We start from the raw sequence: 18,748 nt of genomic DNA, 5'->3' as shown, positions 1-18,748 counted from the left end.
AGAATACCAAGGAACCGAACACATGTTCTGTTTGTTTAGTCATTAATGAAGGTGGAGCTGATGGACGAATAGCATGGAAATGAGGAGGATCAGAGAAAGATTTATAGAACATTTCTGGAAGGAGGACAGAGATTGAGAACAGGGCTGAGGTCATCAGCAGCCTGGAAGAGAACAGGGACAGGTCTCCTCAATAACATGCATGGGTTTCAGTAAGTCTTAGGAGTTGAGGCTGACACTTGCCATTGCCTGAAACTCACCCAGATTTGGGAAATAAATGTGTGGACACAATGTGATAGGCAGAATTCGAAAGATGTTCCCCCAAGATTTGCCATAGTCTGGTCTCTCAGACAAACACTAACCTAGGCACTGATGTAAAGGGACTTTGCAGATGGAACCAGTTATCAGCCTGTTGACCCTAAATATGGAGATTATCCTGGGTCACCCAGTTGGGCTCAATGTAATCATATGAGCTCTTAGAAGCAGAAGAGGAAGGCAGAAGGGTCAGTCAAGAGATATGGGCGAAGAAGAAGACAAGAGAAATGAGGCAGAAATTGAAATCAGAGAGATTCAAAGCATGAAAAGGACTTGGTCTGCCATTGCTGGCTTTGAAGGTGGAGAAAGAGGGCAAGGATCCAAGCAATGCAGGTGGTCTCTGGAAGGTGAGGACCACTGCCTGTGAGTCAGCCAGGACACAGGGACCTCAGTCCTGCAATGGCACAGAGTCTAATTTGGTCAACTTGAATGAGTTTGGTAGCAGATTAGTCCCAGCCCTGCTGATAAGAGTCCTCAGTGATAGTCTTGTGGAAACTGGAACAGAGAAACCAGTTGAGCCAGCCTCGACTTCTAACCTACAGAACTGGGAGAAAATACGTTTAAGACTATACGTTTGTGGTAATTTATTACAGCGGCAACAGAAAAGTAATACACACACAATGACCAGATGATGGGCTGACATTGTCCCTCACAACCTTCTTCTACTGGTAAACTCAGTATCCCACAGCACAAGTTCATGGGCTGTTTGCCAGATATGCTAAGCACTTCACACCTTTGCCTGCTCTGCTTCTGAAGCTCTAAATCTAAGTTATGCTGATATATCATGCACCAGAATCCCAAAGCTCTTCTGGTCAACTGTCCTGGCCCATCCTGGCCCTTCCTTACTATCATCCAATCCTGTCCTAAGATTACACACCAACTTGGATCCCATCCTGGGTCCTCTGGCCTTGGCTCTTTTCCATTATTTCTCTGTTGGGCCTTCCTGGCAGATTTCTACTTGATTCACGCCTCATTCTGTACTCCCTTGGGAAGAGCCCTGTCCATAATCCACTGCCCTCTTCCAGTTGTATTTGTTTAGTGTATACAGAAAAGATTAAAAAAACACACAAACCCATCTTTTTTAAATGGGGGTCTTGCAGAATTGTCATGAAAGTTGTGGACGATGCATGTAAAGTATCTACCCTGATGCTTGGCACATTGTGGTCCCTGAAATATGCTACCTATTATAAATCACAATATCAGCTGTGAAATTAGTTGCTTCAATAAAAACAAAAATTGCCTGGCCAGTATGGCTCAGTGGTTGAATGACAGTCCCATGTACCAAAAGGTCACATGGCCGGGTTGCAGGCTTAATCCCCAGTAGGGAGTGCAGGAGATAGCCGATTGATATTGATTCTCTCCTATCAATGTTTCTATCTCTTATCCCCTTTCCCTTCCTCTCTCAAGTCAATAAAAAGATATTTTAAAATAAATAAATAAAAACAAACAAAACCCCCTCACATGATAAGAAAAACAGTTAAATGATACTGAGGATATTAAGCTGTTATCAGATTTAATTTTTCATAGGCAAAAATGATGTGTAAAAAATGGCTAAATAAAACAATATTAAATCACAACAAAAACATCAACAAATTTATGCCAAAGAGCCCTCATGTTGCCAAGGCTTATCCATAGCTCACTGAAAAGCTTCTCCATAGTCCATCATCCCATCAGAGGAAGCCACGAGGATACAACCTCTGGCTTCCACTGAGCTCTTGCAAACAAACATTGCTGACTCCATCCACATCTGACTCTGTTTAGTGATGCCCACCTCTAGCTGGGATTCAGCCCTCTGGGAACTGTCTCAGATCTCATAACGCTACTTTCCCGACTCCCTCCTTGTTTTCCACATGCACACATGCTCTGTGTTTGCTTTGAAGAACCTGTGGAGCAGCACTCACCTTTCCAGCAGTCTGAGAAGCATATGGCCTACATTAGAGATCACAGCTCTCCAAAGAACCAGAAAGTTACTTTCCGTTCTGGGTAAGGCTGTACTTGCAAAGAGAAGCAGAGAAAACATGTTTCCACCAATATGTCTCTGAGATCACTTAATTCTGTGAGTGGGTATTTCAGGAAAACAATTTTTAAAAATAAAAATGAAGAGGCCATTTTAATTTGAGAATAAAAAATGGTTACCCTAGCTGGTTTGGCTCAGTAGATAAGAGTGTTGGCTTGTGGACTGAAGGGTCCTGGGTTCAATTCTGGTCAAGGGCACATGCCCGGGCTTAGGGCTGGATCCCCAGTAGGGGGTTTGCAGAAGGCAGTCAATCAATGATTCTCTCTCATCATTGATGTTTCTATCTCTGTCTCCCTTTCACTTCCTCCCTGAAATCAATAAACATATTTTAAAAGTGATCACCTACATAAGGAGGAAAGGACTCTTTCAAAATGCCTAAAGCACTAGCTGTTTTATAAGATTTGCCAAATCTGAGATTCCTGTTGATGAAGAAATGGAGGACCAAGGACTTAACTACAGAGAAGACTAATCTCTATCCCCATAGGAAGCTTGGCTACTGTGATGGGCCAGGTGATCATTCAGCTGCTCTCGCAGGTTGTTTGTGGTGATGACCTCCATGGCTGGTGAGTCCAGTTGGTGCTGGGACTAAGGTGGACAGTTCATGACAGGCTGCTTGGGACTCAATCCAGCTAACACCTTGTAAAGGTGCAAGGAAGAGCCACTAAGAAGGAGCCACAGACTCAAAAGCATTGGCTGTTGCTATCTGTGCACCATTCGATTCTGATAGTGATGCTACAAGGGAGCCTGTGACTCTCCTGCTTATGGCTGAGCACGCTGACCTCACCGAGTTAAGCTCAGAGACCATGCAGCCAATACACTCTCAAACCAGGATGCAAACACAGGCCTAACTTCAAACCCAGGCTGTTTCACACGGGTAAAACCACCCACCCAACCGTTCAAAATAGAAACAATCACACACACACACACACACACCATGCAAGCATTCCTGACAGTGAGAATTTAGCTTCATCTATCTGTATGTGTGGCCATGTCATGTTTCTTTATTTTAAAGCAGTGATTTTCAACCTTTTTCATCTCATGGCACACATAAATGAATTTTTAAAATTCTGCAGCACACCAAATCTATATTTTTTGCTGATCTGACAAAAAAAATTGATATAATTTTTGTCACTCACACCAGATGGTGATTGTTGTGTTAGATGTTGTCATATTTTTTTATTTGACAATCTAAGGGAAAAGAGGTCAGTGCCCGCACTAAATAGTCAGGTATTGCATGTTTTAAAATTACTTGCGGCACACCAGTTGAAAATCACTGCTTGAAAAGTAAGCATTTTTGTTTTGGTTTGGTTTTAAAGAGCCTAGTATTACCAGTGTTAAATGTTTTGACAGTGATCAATTGCCATTAGCCAAGCTTCTGCTTTGTTTAAATATCGCATGCGCAGCCCTTACCTCCCCATGCCTCATTTATTAAGTGGAAAGGGGAACTATTTACATAGGTGGCTACTTGGTCCAGGCATACTGTTAAGTTGCCCACCCCTAACCGCCATCTCTTTTTAGCCTAGTTCTGTGGGTCGGTACAGCATCACCAAAGGAGAAATAAAACAGCTAGCCACATGGCAGGGAGCCAACTATTAGCAGGACAAAAGAGATTGATTCTATTAAGCATCATGGAAGGAGGCCTGGCTTGTTCCCTGCTCCTGCTGATGAGAGTAAGCACCTAAAGTGGAAGGGTCGAGAGCCAGGTTGAACCAGGAGTGGCGATTACTTTTGAAATCTGAGTCAGTGAGGTTGGGAAGGAAACTCGCACCATTACTGAGAAGAGAGAGGGTCAGAGCTTTCATCCAAGGACCAAGGCAAGGATGAAAATGGGAGAAAGAGCAAGAAGACTGGTGGTCAGAACAGGGGAGCAAGGACCCGGCTGAGGAGTGTGGTTCAGAATTAAGCCGTGCATGATGCAGCTGTTATGACTCCTTTTAAGAGTCCAGAGTTTCAGGCTGCCTCATGGGGGTGTACATCTTAAAAGTCAGGATTCATGCTTATTGAAGCTCAGCAATTTCCTGGCATTGGGACCTTGAGCAAGTCACTTTTCATTCCTCAGTTGGCAAATAAAGATGAAAATGATTGCTTAAAACACAGGCAATTATTCAGTGCCTGTCTCTGACCCAGGCACTGTTGCAATTTAAAAAGTAAAGAAGGCAGAGCCCCCACCTTCAAACAGTTTTTCTAACAAATTTAAAATATATGATACCTCTTAGGACAGCCCTCACCTTATTTTCTTCAGTAAAAACTACGATTTTTGTTGCCTTCAATGCAGGTTTTAATTCTGCTATTGTATTTTTGGTTGTCTTTATCATTCCCGCCCCCCCCCCCTTTTTCCCCCCTAACTACATTGACTTTTCATCCTAATAAGTTTCTGACCTATTTCACTGAGCTATAACTTTTAAAATATCCTACTGAATATGCCAAGGAGTTTTTAAAGTTTTCTTTAAGTTTGGGGCTGTAAATAATTTTTAAGAGGCATTTCCTTAAGTGTTCAAAATGGTGGTACTTCTTTTTTTTTTTTTGTATGCAACATGTTTCCTAATGGATTCACTTCATCACTGTTTTCATTCATTCTACCCAGAGTTCTCCATATTCAGTGTTTCCCAGCATTCAGTCCACATGACTTACTCCCACCCTCTCCCTGGAACTTGGCTGGGGCTCTTCAGATCTACAGCCAGGTGCCAAGTCCCAGAGGCAGCAGTTGTTACTTGGTGTGGATTTGTTGGCCAGAGGTGGGTCACTCCTGCCTGACTTTCTAACCCCAGAACAGACATAGACAAGCAAAACTACACCCCCTCTTCCAAATCCACAGGGTTTCCCTGCCCCTGCCGGGTTAACCGTCTACTCAGGCTCCTCAGCATGCAGGCAGGCCGTCACCATTTACCCCAAATCACACTTCCTGCCCCCTCTGGCTTCTTGGGTTGGCAGTTTTCTAATGGACTGAACTGAAGGGGAAGATAAGATTTGGGTTATGGAAGAGTTCTGGGAAATTAAACCCACTACTGCTTCCAAAACACAAAACAAAACAAGAAACCCTAACCACAGCAGCAGAGGACTGCCCTGTGTTTAGTCTTAAAGGGCCCCTGCATTTACTTTTAAGCTAAGGAGCAGGAGGCAAAGGGGCCCAGACTCTTGCGTGGCTGGTGGTTTATTTGTTCATATGACATCTATTATGTTTGTCAAACAGGCTACGTTTAATCTTTTAGATTCTGGAACATCTTCCCAGTTTCCCTCTGAGAATGCCAAGTTTTGTTTTCCTAGTTCAGGGTCATCTTAATTGTCAAAGTCAGCTTGAGTTTATGCATTTTTTTTGCATCTTCATTATTTTCTTTTTTTATGTTTTTTTTAAAAATATTTTTATTGACTTCAGAGAGGAAGGGGGAGAGAGAGAGAGAAACATCAATAATGAGAGAGAATCACTGATGGGCTGCCTCCCGCAGGTCCCCTACTGGGGATTGAGCCCGCAACCTGCAACCCAGGCATGTGCCCTGATCAGGAATCGAACCAGTGACCTCCTGGTTCATAGGTCAACGCTCAACCACTGAGACACACCAGTCGGGCTTCATTATTTTCAAATGAAGTTGAGAAAGGTTGCATGAGAGCTTTCTGACCTAAAGCCATATTTTAGAAAAAATTCAAAGTCAGATATTAGCTGAGCACTTCCTTCACTTGCAAGATGTCTGTATTAGAGGGATCACACAGCATGATTATGTACACACACACACACACACACACACACACACACACACACACACACTAATTATCTCCCCCACTTTCATGTGCACTTGGGACAGGTATAGTTTTTTTCACAGTAGGTGTTCAATAAGCACTGACTGAATGAATGAAGGTCATCGAGGCCTTCATTCATTAGAACTGGGAGAGTGTGATGCTTGCCTAAGTAGAAGGAGCAGAGGGAGTGCCCAGTGGTTTTCTGAGGAAATGTCTTCCTTTTTTGTTATCAAGATCTAATGCTAAATGTGACCTATCAGTGGTAAGATAATGACACAAGGAACCCAAATCATAGACATTCACTGTGCCTTTTGCTCTCCTCGAACCCCCCACAACACTTCATTTACTAGGATTTTCCTGGGCCTGAACCCTCTTCCCCATGTCACTCAGTGTCAATGTTACCTCTGATCTGAAGCCTTTCCCGACTACTGAGACCAGGCTGGGCAATCATCCTCTATGCATCCAGGGGGCCCTGGACCCTGAGTGGTACCTGGAGCTTGACCCAGTATCCCTACTGCTTGCCCCCAAAGACAGTCCCATTCCCAAGGGCTGGAATTATGGCTACTCTTATATCCCCCACCACCTCTAACAGGGCCTGTGTCTGTTAAAAGAATTAATTGATGAACAAAAGTCCTCCCAATTATAACAAAGATGGGAGCCTCAATTTACTTGGGGATTAACATTGGTATTAAGTATTTATCACATGAATAATAAGAGTAGCAACTAATCCATTTAGTATTAACAAATTGCTCATATGTATAATTTTTATAGAAATAAATGATCTCTTTGTTATGTCTATGTTGACTATCAATTATCAATAAGTACATATTACACATTTAGTATGTGCCCAGGGAAATTTTTCAGGAGCCAAAAGAAATCTTACCTGGTTCTTGCCCTCTGGGGATTATTTTGACAATCCTAGTTGCTATGCATATATTTTATCAAGCACTCCCCTTCCCTCCCTTGAAACATCCTCCATGAATGTAGGAATTGTTGTGCCTTACTGTATCTATAGAAGAGCTTTACACATAGTAGGTACCAAGTAAATATTTACGGAATGAGTGCTAGAGACAGTAGTCATTGTAAGTTCTGAAGGGTAACAGGACACTGGATGGTTTCCGGGTTATTATTTTGATGTCATTCAAAATTGGATTGAGAAAGAGATTTGGGGGGGCGGGGGGAGGAGATTTTTTTAGCTCCAAATTTCCTTATTTCTATCTTATCTAGTTACCTTCTTGTGTTCTAATGTAAACTCATGGAGTGACAACTCTTCAAATGTAAGCCTAATACAAGGGCAGTTATGAAAGGAAAGCATTGCTGAGAAGTATCAGGTGATCTAGGAAATACTAGTATATTTATAAAACAAAACCTTTTTAGAAAGGTGAACCTATCAGAATTGTTTTCTATATGATTGGGCATATCTCCCCATGCAAAAATGTCCTTTGGTAAGTAAGCTCTTACCCTAATGAGGCAGGCATTCTTCAAAAAACACAACTGAGCAGGGCCGGCGTGGCTCAGTGTTTGAGCATCTATCTATGAACCAGGAGGTCATGGTTCCACTCCTGGTCAGGGCACATGCCTGGGTTTTTTACTCTATCCCCAGTAGGGGGCATGCAGGAGGCAGCTGATCAATGATTCTCTCTCATCATTGATGTCTCTATCTCTCTCTCCCTCTCCTTTCCTCTCTGAAATCAATAAAAATATATTTTAAACACACACACACACACACACAACTGACTCCTTTGGAATTACATTCTGCATTTGGGCTACCTTTATTAGAATGTCCTTGTGATTTTTAATTCTTAAGTCTTTGGATGTCAAGCTTGGCCTTAAGAAATAGACAAAAGCCACTGGCACCATAGCACCTGTCATGCTGGGGTGTTGACACTGGGTAGACAGCTGTTGGCAGGGGAAGGCCCCCAAGGGAAGGACTCCAGGTCAATGGTCACTTTACTATACAACCTGCTCTATTTCAGAGTCATTTTATGAACTAGTCACGCCTCTTAACTTCTTTAGCATTTTAAGTGTCTAATGTATTTGTTTTCAGATATTTATCTTTAACGAAGACACTCATTTTTGTACCCATATAAAATGTGTTCTTCCCTTAGCCTCTGTTTGCACCAGAGAGTCAGTTATGTCTGTCCAGCTGCAGCCTGTGTCCATATGACCCTCTCGGGACATCCCCCTTCTGCTTCCATAGGACAAACAAGGAGGCAGGTTCATGATTTGTTTTGTGGACACACTTCATGGGCTCCAGATAGACATAACCCTTGCTATGTCCAATTTTCTTTTCTTTTCACCTCGACTCCCTTTTATCAGCAGAAGTTGATTATGTCAACACGGTAATGAAAATAAAGATCAGGTCTTCCTGCTGGCATCATACAGCTATTTAAAACCACTTCAATGAAATGAATTACAAACTACTGAATTCTGAGTCCTGAAGATCTTCGAGCCGGCAGGCCATGCGCTGCATAAACCACGCACTGCTCTCAGCCCCACTCTGAACTCAGTTTACCTGGCACTCTGCTTCTCAGCTTCTTGACATCTCCCAGGATTCAAAATTCATGGCTTATTTTATTATATGTGGCTTCTCCTCACCTCTTGTAACTGAAGCTTAACTCTGTTTCTCTAGCTCTCACAAGCTTTGTCCACCCTTAATCATGACTCTTGAGGGCTGTACTAGTCTCAGCTGCCTAATCTAACTTGCCCATCAAGATCTTATGCCTTGGTTTGGGTGCTTATGAGCTCTCCCACCAAGTTCATCCTGGCCCCTCGGGGAGGGCCCGGAATCTCTGCACTGGGAGGGACCCTGATAGCTGAATTTATCCACCCACAATTCTATTTTACTTTTGCCACAGTTCCATCTGAAATCCTAATAATGTTAGCATGGCCTCTGAACACCCTGACCCTCAGAGCCTGGGCAGATGTGTGGCTGTGGCAAGCAAGACCATAGGGGGTAATATTTACCACTTTCCTAGTGGCCTGGGGATGGCGATGGAAAACATAACTCTTCAAACTGATGTAAATACAAAAACGACACAGGCAGGGGCTCACGACTTCAGGCCACTCCAGGGGACAAAGAGGCAGCTGTAGCTAAATGTAAACAATACTGCTTTTAATGCGCTGAAGGTTGCCTCGGAAACAATGAGAACTTTCAGCAGGTCATCCTGGGAGCAGCAAGAACCTTCCCCAGAGGACGCATGTGCGAGAAGCCAGCGGACCATTGGTCTGTTCTGTTTATGTTCCCTCTTTTCCTTTCTCCTCACTTTGCTTCTCCTGATCTTTGCAGCCCCTTTGGCCTGCCTTCACCTTTGTGCAAGGACTGGCTGTCACTTACCATGCCCTTTAGTGTCAGATCTGCTAAAGGAGACCGGTTGCCATGGAAATCTGGCCAAACATGTAAATCAACAGTGAGGAAACCCACAGGCTGAGCCTTCTTAATCAGGTCCAGGTGACTGTTCAAATATGCATATATGCTCTGGCATCTGGAAGAGAAATGGATTTTGTTTTTAAAAGGGGGGTGGGGTTGGGGAGCAAACTGTTCTGCAGAGAGAAACCATTTGTATTTCCACACCAGGTCCAGAAAGTAAGCAGAGTCCCAAAAGCTTCAGCAAAGAAACTGCCTGAAACCCATGGAAACCAGGGCACTGTACTCAGAAATCACTGTACTATCCCCAAGAAAAGGTGGTGTGCTTTAGGAAAAAGTGCGAAGGTTTGGGATCAGAAGACCAGAGCCGGAATGGCTTTGCCCCTAGGAGGTGTGTAACCACGAGAGAGTTATTCAAACTTTCGGAACCACTTTCTTTGCATCTGTAAAACCAGATACATGTTCCCTGTCCAACTTACCTCATAGGGTTATTGTCAAGATCAAAAGAGATTATGTAGGTGAATATACAGTATTTTGTAAGCTGTGCAATACTGTATATATGCAAAGGATTTAAAACATTAGTATTCCTAATTATAGTAATAATGATGAGATGACGAATGGAGATAAATATATGTGCCCAGGCTCAGGATCGGAATTTGCTAAGGGAAGTGACAGGATGGAGTAAATGCAATTAAAATCAGGAATCAGGAGACTTGGTTTCTCACCTTCATGCCCCCCCTCCCCGTCCAATGACATTGTGTCAGTTCTTTCTACCTTTTAAGCCTCAGTTTCTTCACCTGTAGGATGAGGGAGACAGACTACCTATCTCAGTTTTACATGGTCAGGTGAGAAGGGGCTGGAGATGATGGGTTCAGATCTTGCCTCACCTCTCCCAGATTGGTAACAGGGCCAGTGACAACCTCCTTGAACTTCAGTTTCCCCATACACTCAAATGGTGTCACCACACCTACCTCACTGGGTTAAATGTCACTGCATGTCACAAAGGTTAAAGGTGGTGCCTTCCCCTCTTTAAAGGTGCTTCCTTCTTAAAGCCTTGAACCAACACTTCTAAAAGAAAGTGGGTTTATCAGAGATTGGCATCCATGTCACTTCCCACCGGTGTCCTTGGAACAATGGCTTTAACCGTGAAAAACAGGGCTTGAATAATGGCAGGAAAAAAAGTCCAGGAATGCATTGTCCACGGAAGGCTGGCATCTAAGCCACCTAGATGGTATTGATGATTTAAATTTTTAGAACATTTTAGGAGGACAGCTCAGAGATTTTGAGTTCCAGTTTTGTGCCACTGTGAGTGTTTCCAATGAGCTCACGACGTCCCTGAAAGTTGTTAGATTAGAAACGAGTAGAGCAGTTGTTTTCAAACCTTTGTAGTAAATAAAAACTTTAAGTGGAACTCTAATATAGAAAAGGTAGGAAAGCAAAAATGCTCTATGTGAGTGCATGAGTGAGTGTGCAAATGTGTGTGCCTGTGTGATGTATGTCTGAGTGGAGGCAACGGCGGCCCTGCCTACCAGGCAATCTTTTGCTCCTTGCTGGACACCTCATTCCAATTTGTAAAAGTCTGCCTTCGATCACTTTAGGAGGACGATGATGTGGTTGGAAAAAGGCTCCTTATCCACACTGTCATCAACTTGAGCTCCCTGTGTGTACACCAGGCCTTCCCCCACAGCCCGGCAAGGAATGCAGAGGAGACTCGCAAAGAGGTGCGGACAGGTGACCGAGTCCAAACTTACACCCTCCTCTGAGTGGTGCTGGAGCCATGCGTTCTCTGTATTCCAGGTCAGAAACCCCAGTGTGTGTGTGTGTGTGTTATGTCCATTTGAATTCCACATTCAAACCCTGTTTTTACCATGATTCTATGACAGACTAGGAAAAAGACTCCTTCGCGGCCTCCATGCAAGGTAGGGCCTGAACCATCTATCTGGATGGAATATAATCACATCTCGGTTTTCTGTTTCCCAACTCTCTCTACTCCTGGTCCAACAGGAACTACAATGACAACCAAGGCCTCGAGGACATCCTTGGTAGCCTGAAGGGGAGTCTGTACTCATCGTAGCAACATTCTTCCTCAGAACAGCATCACTGCACTGAGACTAAAGGGATGTTTAAAAAGTTTCTAAGTGTTTTCATTTGCCTCTCAAGGCATCTTAGGACAGGGCATTTAGTTTCAGACATCTGGGTCAATAAGAACCTATAGGCCTAATTACTATTGATTCGTCATTGTCTCATTGACTGCGGGTCTTTGCACACAGTGAGATTCATTTAGCCTCTACATATATGGTCACTCATGAATTAATGAGATCCCTGGGGGATGGGGCATATGCTTACCCCCTTGACTCCTAACCTCCTCACAGCTGTATGTTTATTCTTTGAATGCAGCCATTCTCCTGCACATTTTTTCAATTATACCTGACCATGTGTGCTATCTGAGTATATCATTCAAAATGAAATGCACTTGGAAAACATTAAAATAACGAATGCACATCATTATTCACATAATTTGAACCTCACATGATACCTTTTTGGGGTTCTGACTTTGATTCATTTTGCATGTTTTATCAATTCCTTCTCCAATGGCCGTCAGCCCTCTTCCAGCTTGGGATTCACATACTGACTGTTCCAAGTGGATTGCCCTCCCTCCCTCTCATGAACTCTGGGCTCATCCATTCTGTCTCAGAGGGAAAAATTCTTGCTGTCCTAGGCCCATTTTGTATGATGGAGAAAATACAGTTTGAGCAATCACACCAAACCTTTCCAAACCTAGTTCACTGTTTTGCAATCAGAGTTAATACTTTTACCTTACAGTCCCCCATGAATATTAAATACAGAGTCCTGAGCCCTATAAGATGATAGATGATCAATAAACTGTTCTCTCTTCTTTTCTATCGCAGGAGATTAATTTCCAGCTTAAAAAAAAAATCCGAGAGACAGGGAAGAATTTTTTTAGACATTATTGCTTACAATGTTAAATACAGACAGCACCCCTGGAATCTCTCCCCTCCACTCCCTTTCCACAAATCATGTCATTCTCTGGATTCATAGGCTGCTCAGAAGTATGGTGACCATACTTTCAAATCAAAAATCAGAATACATGGTCTAACAAAAGATACTGTGTCCTTTCCCTAACTCCAATGGACCATTTTCTGCCTTTATTTTATTTGAATTTTCTTCCATATTTTGCACCACTTGACCACTTCTTACGCATTTGTTCTCTTTCCCTTGTTTCTGGGACACTATATGCTTTTGGCTTTCTTACCTCCTCTCTATCTGGTTCTTTTCCTTTCCTTGTCTCTTAGATATGTGAAGTCTCCCAGAGATCTGTCCTTGTCCCTCTTCTCACTCTTTTTTTAAAAAAATATATTTTATTGATGTTTTACAGAGAGGAAGGGAGAGAGATAGAGAGCTAGAAACATCGGTGAGAGAGAAACATCGATCAGCTGCCTCCTGCATATCTCCCACCGGGGATGTGCCCGCAACCCAGGCACATGCCCTTGACTGGAATCGAACCTGGGACCTTTCAGTCCGCAGGCCGATGCTCTATCCACTGAGCCAAACCGGTTTCGGCTCTTCTCACTCTTTATATATCCTTGGGTGATCTCTTCCTCCTCCCCGGGCTCCAGTTACCCTCTAGGGCTGAGGACTCCCAAATATATGGCCTTATTTCCTGCTCGCTACGCTCTCATGAATTCCAGGTCAAATATCCAACCACCCATCAAATGCTTCCTTTTGGATGTCCAAAGAGAACTCAACATAAACATAATGTGAGACACATCGTCTTTTCTGGTATACTCACTTTTCCTTTTGGGTTCCTTGAGCTAATCAAAGCCAATCTCATTGAAGCCATTGCTCAAGCAACCATTTGGGGGCAGAGTCAAGTGGGTACTAATTTTTTACTCTTCTCTTTCTCCTTTAGCTCCACAATTTAATTTCTCACTAGGACCTGTCAATTTGTGATCTTAAATATTTCTCTACCCAGCACAACTTTCTCCAGTTCCACTGTATCTACTTTATTCAGGCCATCTTCAAATGCCTGGATTAGAGCTTTGGCCTCCTAACTTTTGCAGTCCCTCCTGGGATTCTTCTAAAATGCCACTCTGATTACAATGCCTACCCCTATCTAATCCTTCAGTAGATCCTCCCCATTGTCCTTGAGATGAAGCACAAACTCTGTTGCCTGGCATAAGATGTTCTTTATTTTCTAGCTCTGCCTACATTACACTGTGTTACATACATGTTTTCCATTCCTTCTCCCTCCTCAACCCTGCATACACCATACTGTAGCTGCACTAACCTACTTTTAATTTTAATAATATGCCTGTGAATGTTTGCCTATTTTCCCCCTCTTGCCTAAAATTCTCTTCCTTGCCTTATGAAATTGATTCACAGAAATTATGGAAATCACAGAAACAAAAGAGGTCTGAGAAATAAATGAGATAAAGAAAAATGGATTATCCTCAAAGGAATAACTGAAAAATCCAGAGAAAGTGGGAGAAAAGCTAGGTTAAGAGAATAAATTGGGAGAACTTCATGCTGACAATCTTAAAGGACCTGAAAACAATAGAATCACAATGAGAAATGACTACTGATTTCAGGGAGCTCAGCAAAAGCAACTCGGACCAAGCTGGGCTCCTCTGCTTACATTCCCATCCCAACACCCGCCCCCAGACTGAGTTCATTGAGGTCAGAAGCCATATCTTCCACTTTGTCTCTCCCTCCCCACCAATGGTCTAGTTTATTAGTACTCTCCAAGAGAGCCAAATTAATCCCTTTAAAAGGTAAATCTGATCATGATTCCCCTGCTCAAAACTAAAACTTGAATAAAATCCAGTGTCCTTACAATTGTCCACAATGACCCACATGGTTTGGCCGTGGCTTACATCCTGCCCTCACCAGTCTCCTGCTATGTCCCAACTTTGGCCCAGCCACAATGGCCTTCCCAATGTCCCAGAGTTGCTCAAGGCCTTGGGCCTTGTTGTTCCTTCAGAGCAGAGGGACCCTCCCCTACAACCATAGTTTAGTCCCACTCTTTACTCAGAGTCCTGTTCAAGTGTCACCTCTGCAAGGATGGCTTCCTACCTAGAATAGTTCCCACCCATCACCCTACATCCCTCACTCCATGTTTCTCCTCAACCATCTCTATTTTTCTTTGGAATGCTTATCAATACCTGGTGTGCAAATGTGTTCTCTCTCTCTCTCTCTCTCTCTCTCTCTCTCTCTCTCTCTCTCTCTCTCTCTTTCTCTCCCTCTCCCTCTCCCTTTCTCTTGCTCTACACAAGTGTGTGTGTGTGTGTGTGTGTTATGTGAACATGTCTATGTCTAAGTGTGTGTGTATAATTTCCATGAAAATGAGACAGGTTAGTAAGACAGGGGAAATGTAATTAGGGAAACTGAGACATAATTAAATGGCCAAGCAGTTTACAGCCATCTAATAACTGGAAAAATCCTATCTGTTTTAACACTTTCCAAGAACACTTAACAGTAAATAATTTATACTTCTCCTCAACCAGGGGGATAAATAGCCTAAATTAGCCTACTCAGGAGATAGATAGTAGAAATCAGGTTAGTGTCATTTGTGCCAACCATACCCAAGGATGGATGAAGTTAAGGGAATAAATCTCATTTTGGTGCATCAGCATAAAGCTGATGAATATTCTATTGAGATCCTCCCCTAAGACGGCCCCTAAAATTCCAGTCCTTTAAAACTCTCAAGAGGAAGGACCCAGCACTCTCTCTCTGGAGCATGCCTGTACCTTTCCCTCCCCAACCCCTTTTATCCCCCTGGTACCTTTCTTTCTCCTAAGCTCTAAGGGCCCTTAATTTGCTTCTGTAACTTGTTTCCTGAGCCCATGCAGCCCAGCTGACTCACTCTTGCTTACCACTGTACATTTATAAACAAACTTTATCTTATAACTTGAGTTCCTGGCTCTGAATTCTTTCTTTGCTGAGGTCTAACTTCACTGGTAACAACTGGTGCCGTTTCACTACCAACATTGCCAGTAACAAAAGCAGGGACTTTGTGTGCGTGTGTGTGTGTGTGTGTATCTGTGTGTGTGTGTGTGTGTGTGTGTGTGTGTGTTTCACTTTTGTATCATAAGTGCCCCTAGGAGTCTCATCAGACAGTCTGGGGAATGGACTTTAACCCTTGCTCTGTTGCCAACCTGGAATCTAGTACTTATGAACTGTGTCAACATCTCCCCACCGAACCCTGCCATCACCAGGACCTCATTCTGAGACACTGGTGGTCAAGGTTGTATAAGAAAATTAGGACAACACATAGTTTAGAGGAAAAGAGCTCAAGTTAGGATTGAATGCAGAACCATTTTTGGTTGTTTGGCCCCACATACAGGGAGACTTTGGTTGTCAGTTACATGCAGGGGCACATCTAGCTGATGTTTACTTAATTTCTAAGCTCACAAGACATTTCTCTTCAGGGATGTCTTGTCTAAAAGGATTATGGTAAATCAAAAGTATAAAATACTAAATCTGTTTATCAACACATGTTTCTACAGTTTCAAATAGGATTTGCTGATGCTAAGCTCCAAGACAGGGGTGGCCTGCTTTTAGAGAGCCCAAAGTCACACCCAAAGAAGCACATGGTTCCCAATTCCATGGGATTAGCTGTCCTTTCCAAATAGCCTGCTTCACTTTAATAATAATAGCTAAACCCATTTATTTTTAAGCCCTGAAGGACAATGGGTCCTATATTCTTAGAATATTCATAGACCTGATAACAGACATAAACTTTCCTTTGCAAGGCAAAATAAGGAAAGAAAAATGAAAAAGAACCAACATTTATTGAATACATACTCAATAGATGAGCTGGAGATAAAATTTGAGAATCCTCAAATTATAGAAAGAAATAAAGGCAAGAGTGTGGATGGGATTACTTGGGAAACGAGGGTAAAGAGAGAACCCAGTTATGATGAGCTTTGATGTTATCTTCAAGAAAAAGACCATGAACTTGAGAAGGAAATTAAGAAGGAGTCAGACAATCCCGTTTACCATCGCACCAAAAAATTTAAGATACCTAGGAATAAACTTAACTAAAGAGGTAAAGACCTCTACTCAGAAAACTACAGGACGTTGAAAAAAGAGATAGAGGAAGACATAAACAGATGGAAGAGCATGCCATGTTCATGGATTGGTAGAATCAACATCATTAAAATGTCCGTACTACCCAAAGCAATCTATAAATTCAATGCACTTCCCATTAAAATACCAACAGCATATTTTACAGACCTAGAATGAACTCTCCAAAAATTCATCTGGAATAAAATAGACCCTGAATAGCTGCAGTGATCCTGAGAAAGAAGAACAAAGTAGGTGGGATCTCAATACCAGATATCAAGCTGTATTACAAAGCTACTGTTCTCAAAACTGCCTGGTACTAGCACAAGAACAGACATATACATCAGTGGAATAGAATAGAGAGCCCAGAAATCAACCGAACCAATATGCTCAATTAATATTTGACAAAGGAGGCAAGAACATACAATGGAGTCAAGACAGTCTCTTCAATAAATGGTGTTGGGAAAATCGGACAGATACATGCAAAAAAATGAAAGTAGACCACCAAGTTACACCATACACAAAAATAAACTAAAAAATGGATAAAGGACTTAAATGTAAGACGGGAAACCATAAAAATACTAGAAGAATCCAAACGCAACAAAATCTCAGACATATGCCGAAGCAATTTCTTCACTGATACAGCTCCTAGGGCATTGGAAACTAAAGAGAAAATAAACAAATGGGACTACAGCAAAATAAAAAGCTTCTGCACAGCAAAAGAAACCATCAACAAAACAACAAGAAAGCCCACTGCATGGGAGAACATATTTGCCAATGTTAACACCGATAAGGGTTTAATCTCCAACATTTATAGGGAACTCATACAACCTAAAAAAGGTAGATAAACAATCCAATCAAAAATGGGCAAAGGACCTAAATAGACACTTTTCAAAAGAAGACATTCAGAAAGCCAAGAGTCATATGAAAACATGCTCAAAGTCACTAATCATCCGAGAAATGCAAATCAAAACAACAATGAGGTACCATCTAACACCTGTCAGACTGGCTACCATCAACAAATCAACAAACAACAAGTGCTGGAGAGGATGCGGAGAAAAGGGAACACTCTTGCACTGCTGGTGGGAATGCAGACTGGTGCAGCCACTATGGAAGACAGTATGGAGTTGCCTCAAAAAGTTAAAAATGGAACTCCCATTTGACCCAGTGATCCCACTTCTAGGAATATATCCCAAGAAAACAGAAACACCAATCAGAAAGGATATATGTACCCCTATGTTCAAAGCAGCACAATTTACCATAGCTAAGATCTGGAAACAGCCTAAGTGCTCATCAGCAGATGAATGGATTAGAAAACTGTGGTACATCTACATGATGGAATACTATGCTGCTGTAAAAAAGAAGAAATTCTTACCATTTGCAGCAGCATGGATGGAACTGGAGAGCATTATGCTAAGTGAAATAAGCCAGTCAATGAAAGAAAAATACCACATGATCTCACTCATTTATGGATAATTAAGACCACTATAACTGATGAACAAAAATAGATACAGAGGCAGAGCAACATCGAACAGACTGTCAAACTATAGTGGGAAGGGTTGGGGGGGAGGGGTAAGAGATCAACCAAAGGACTTGTATGCATGCATATAAGCATAACCAATGGACACAAGACACTGGGGGGTACGGGGGGCTAGGGGAAGGTCAAGGGGAGAAAATAAAGGAGATATATATAATACTCTTTGAAATACTTTAAGCAATAAAACAATTTTTTTAAAAAAGAAGGAGTCAGAGAACAGGAGGAAAACTGGAAGATAGTGACATTCCAGAAAGAAAGCCAAGGAAAGAGAGTGTTATAAAGGAGAGCAAAAGTATTGGTGCCAAATACTACTGAGACCTCAAGGGGCCTGGGTCACATCCTAAGGACATTATCAGAGGTCACTGAGGACCTTAACAATAAATGTTTCAGGGGCCAATGGTGACAGAATTTACATTGGAGTGGGGAAAGGGGAAGTTCAAACTGAGGAAATAGTGACTAAGAGTATAGGCAATGCTTTGGTGAAACTTAGCTCCAAAGGGAAACACAAGGTGAAACCCAAGCAGGTGGTTGGGAAGGGGTAGGAAGTCAATTCCCATGTGGAAAGAGTTGAGATTTAAATCCAGGTCTGACTCCAACACTGAATTCTATTAATGGCTGTTACGTTTCTGTTTCTCAGAGTTTACATGCTAACCCATAAATCCTTCTTTCCTATTTTCAGTAAAAACTACTCACATGA

The 18,748-nt window shown here is 42.4% G+C and overlaps 1 protein-coding gene and 1 long non-coding RNA gene across 3 annotated transcripts in view; one reads left to right on the top strand and one right to left on the bottom strand.

Moving 5' to 3' along the window:
- Nucleotides 1–18,748, bottom strand: part of FGGY (FGGY carbohydrate kinase domain containing) — a 405,151-nt gene that overhangs the window by 99,379 nt on the left and 287,024 nt on the right. For both annotated transcript variants that reach the window (XM_036351580.1, XM_036351579.1), the window contains exon 11: nt 9,399–9,546. In XM_036351580.1, the coding sequence (XP_036207473.1) occupies nt 9,399–9,546 (148 nt within the window). The remainder of the gene's footprint in view (nt 1–9,398; nt 9,547–18,748) is intronic.
- LOC118676919 overlaps nt 1–18,748 on the top strand; it is a 40,604-nt gene that overhangs the window by 1,498 nt on the left and 20,358 nt on the right. The window lies entirely within an intron of this gene.

Source organism: Myotis myotis, unplaced genomic scaffold (assembly GCF_014108235.1).
Source record: "Myotis myotis isolate mMyoMyo1 unplaced genomic scaffold, mMyoMyo1.p scaffold_m19_p_2, whole genome shotgun sequence".
Taxonomy (NCBI): domain Eukaryota; kingdom Metazoa; phylum Chordata; class Mammalia; order Chiroptera; family Vespertilionidae; genus Myotis; species Myotis myotis.
The sequence above is the reverse complement of the archived record's forward strand: the minus strand, read 5'-3'. Positions and strand labels throughout refer to the sequence as shown.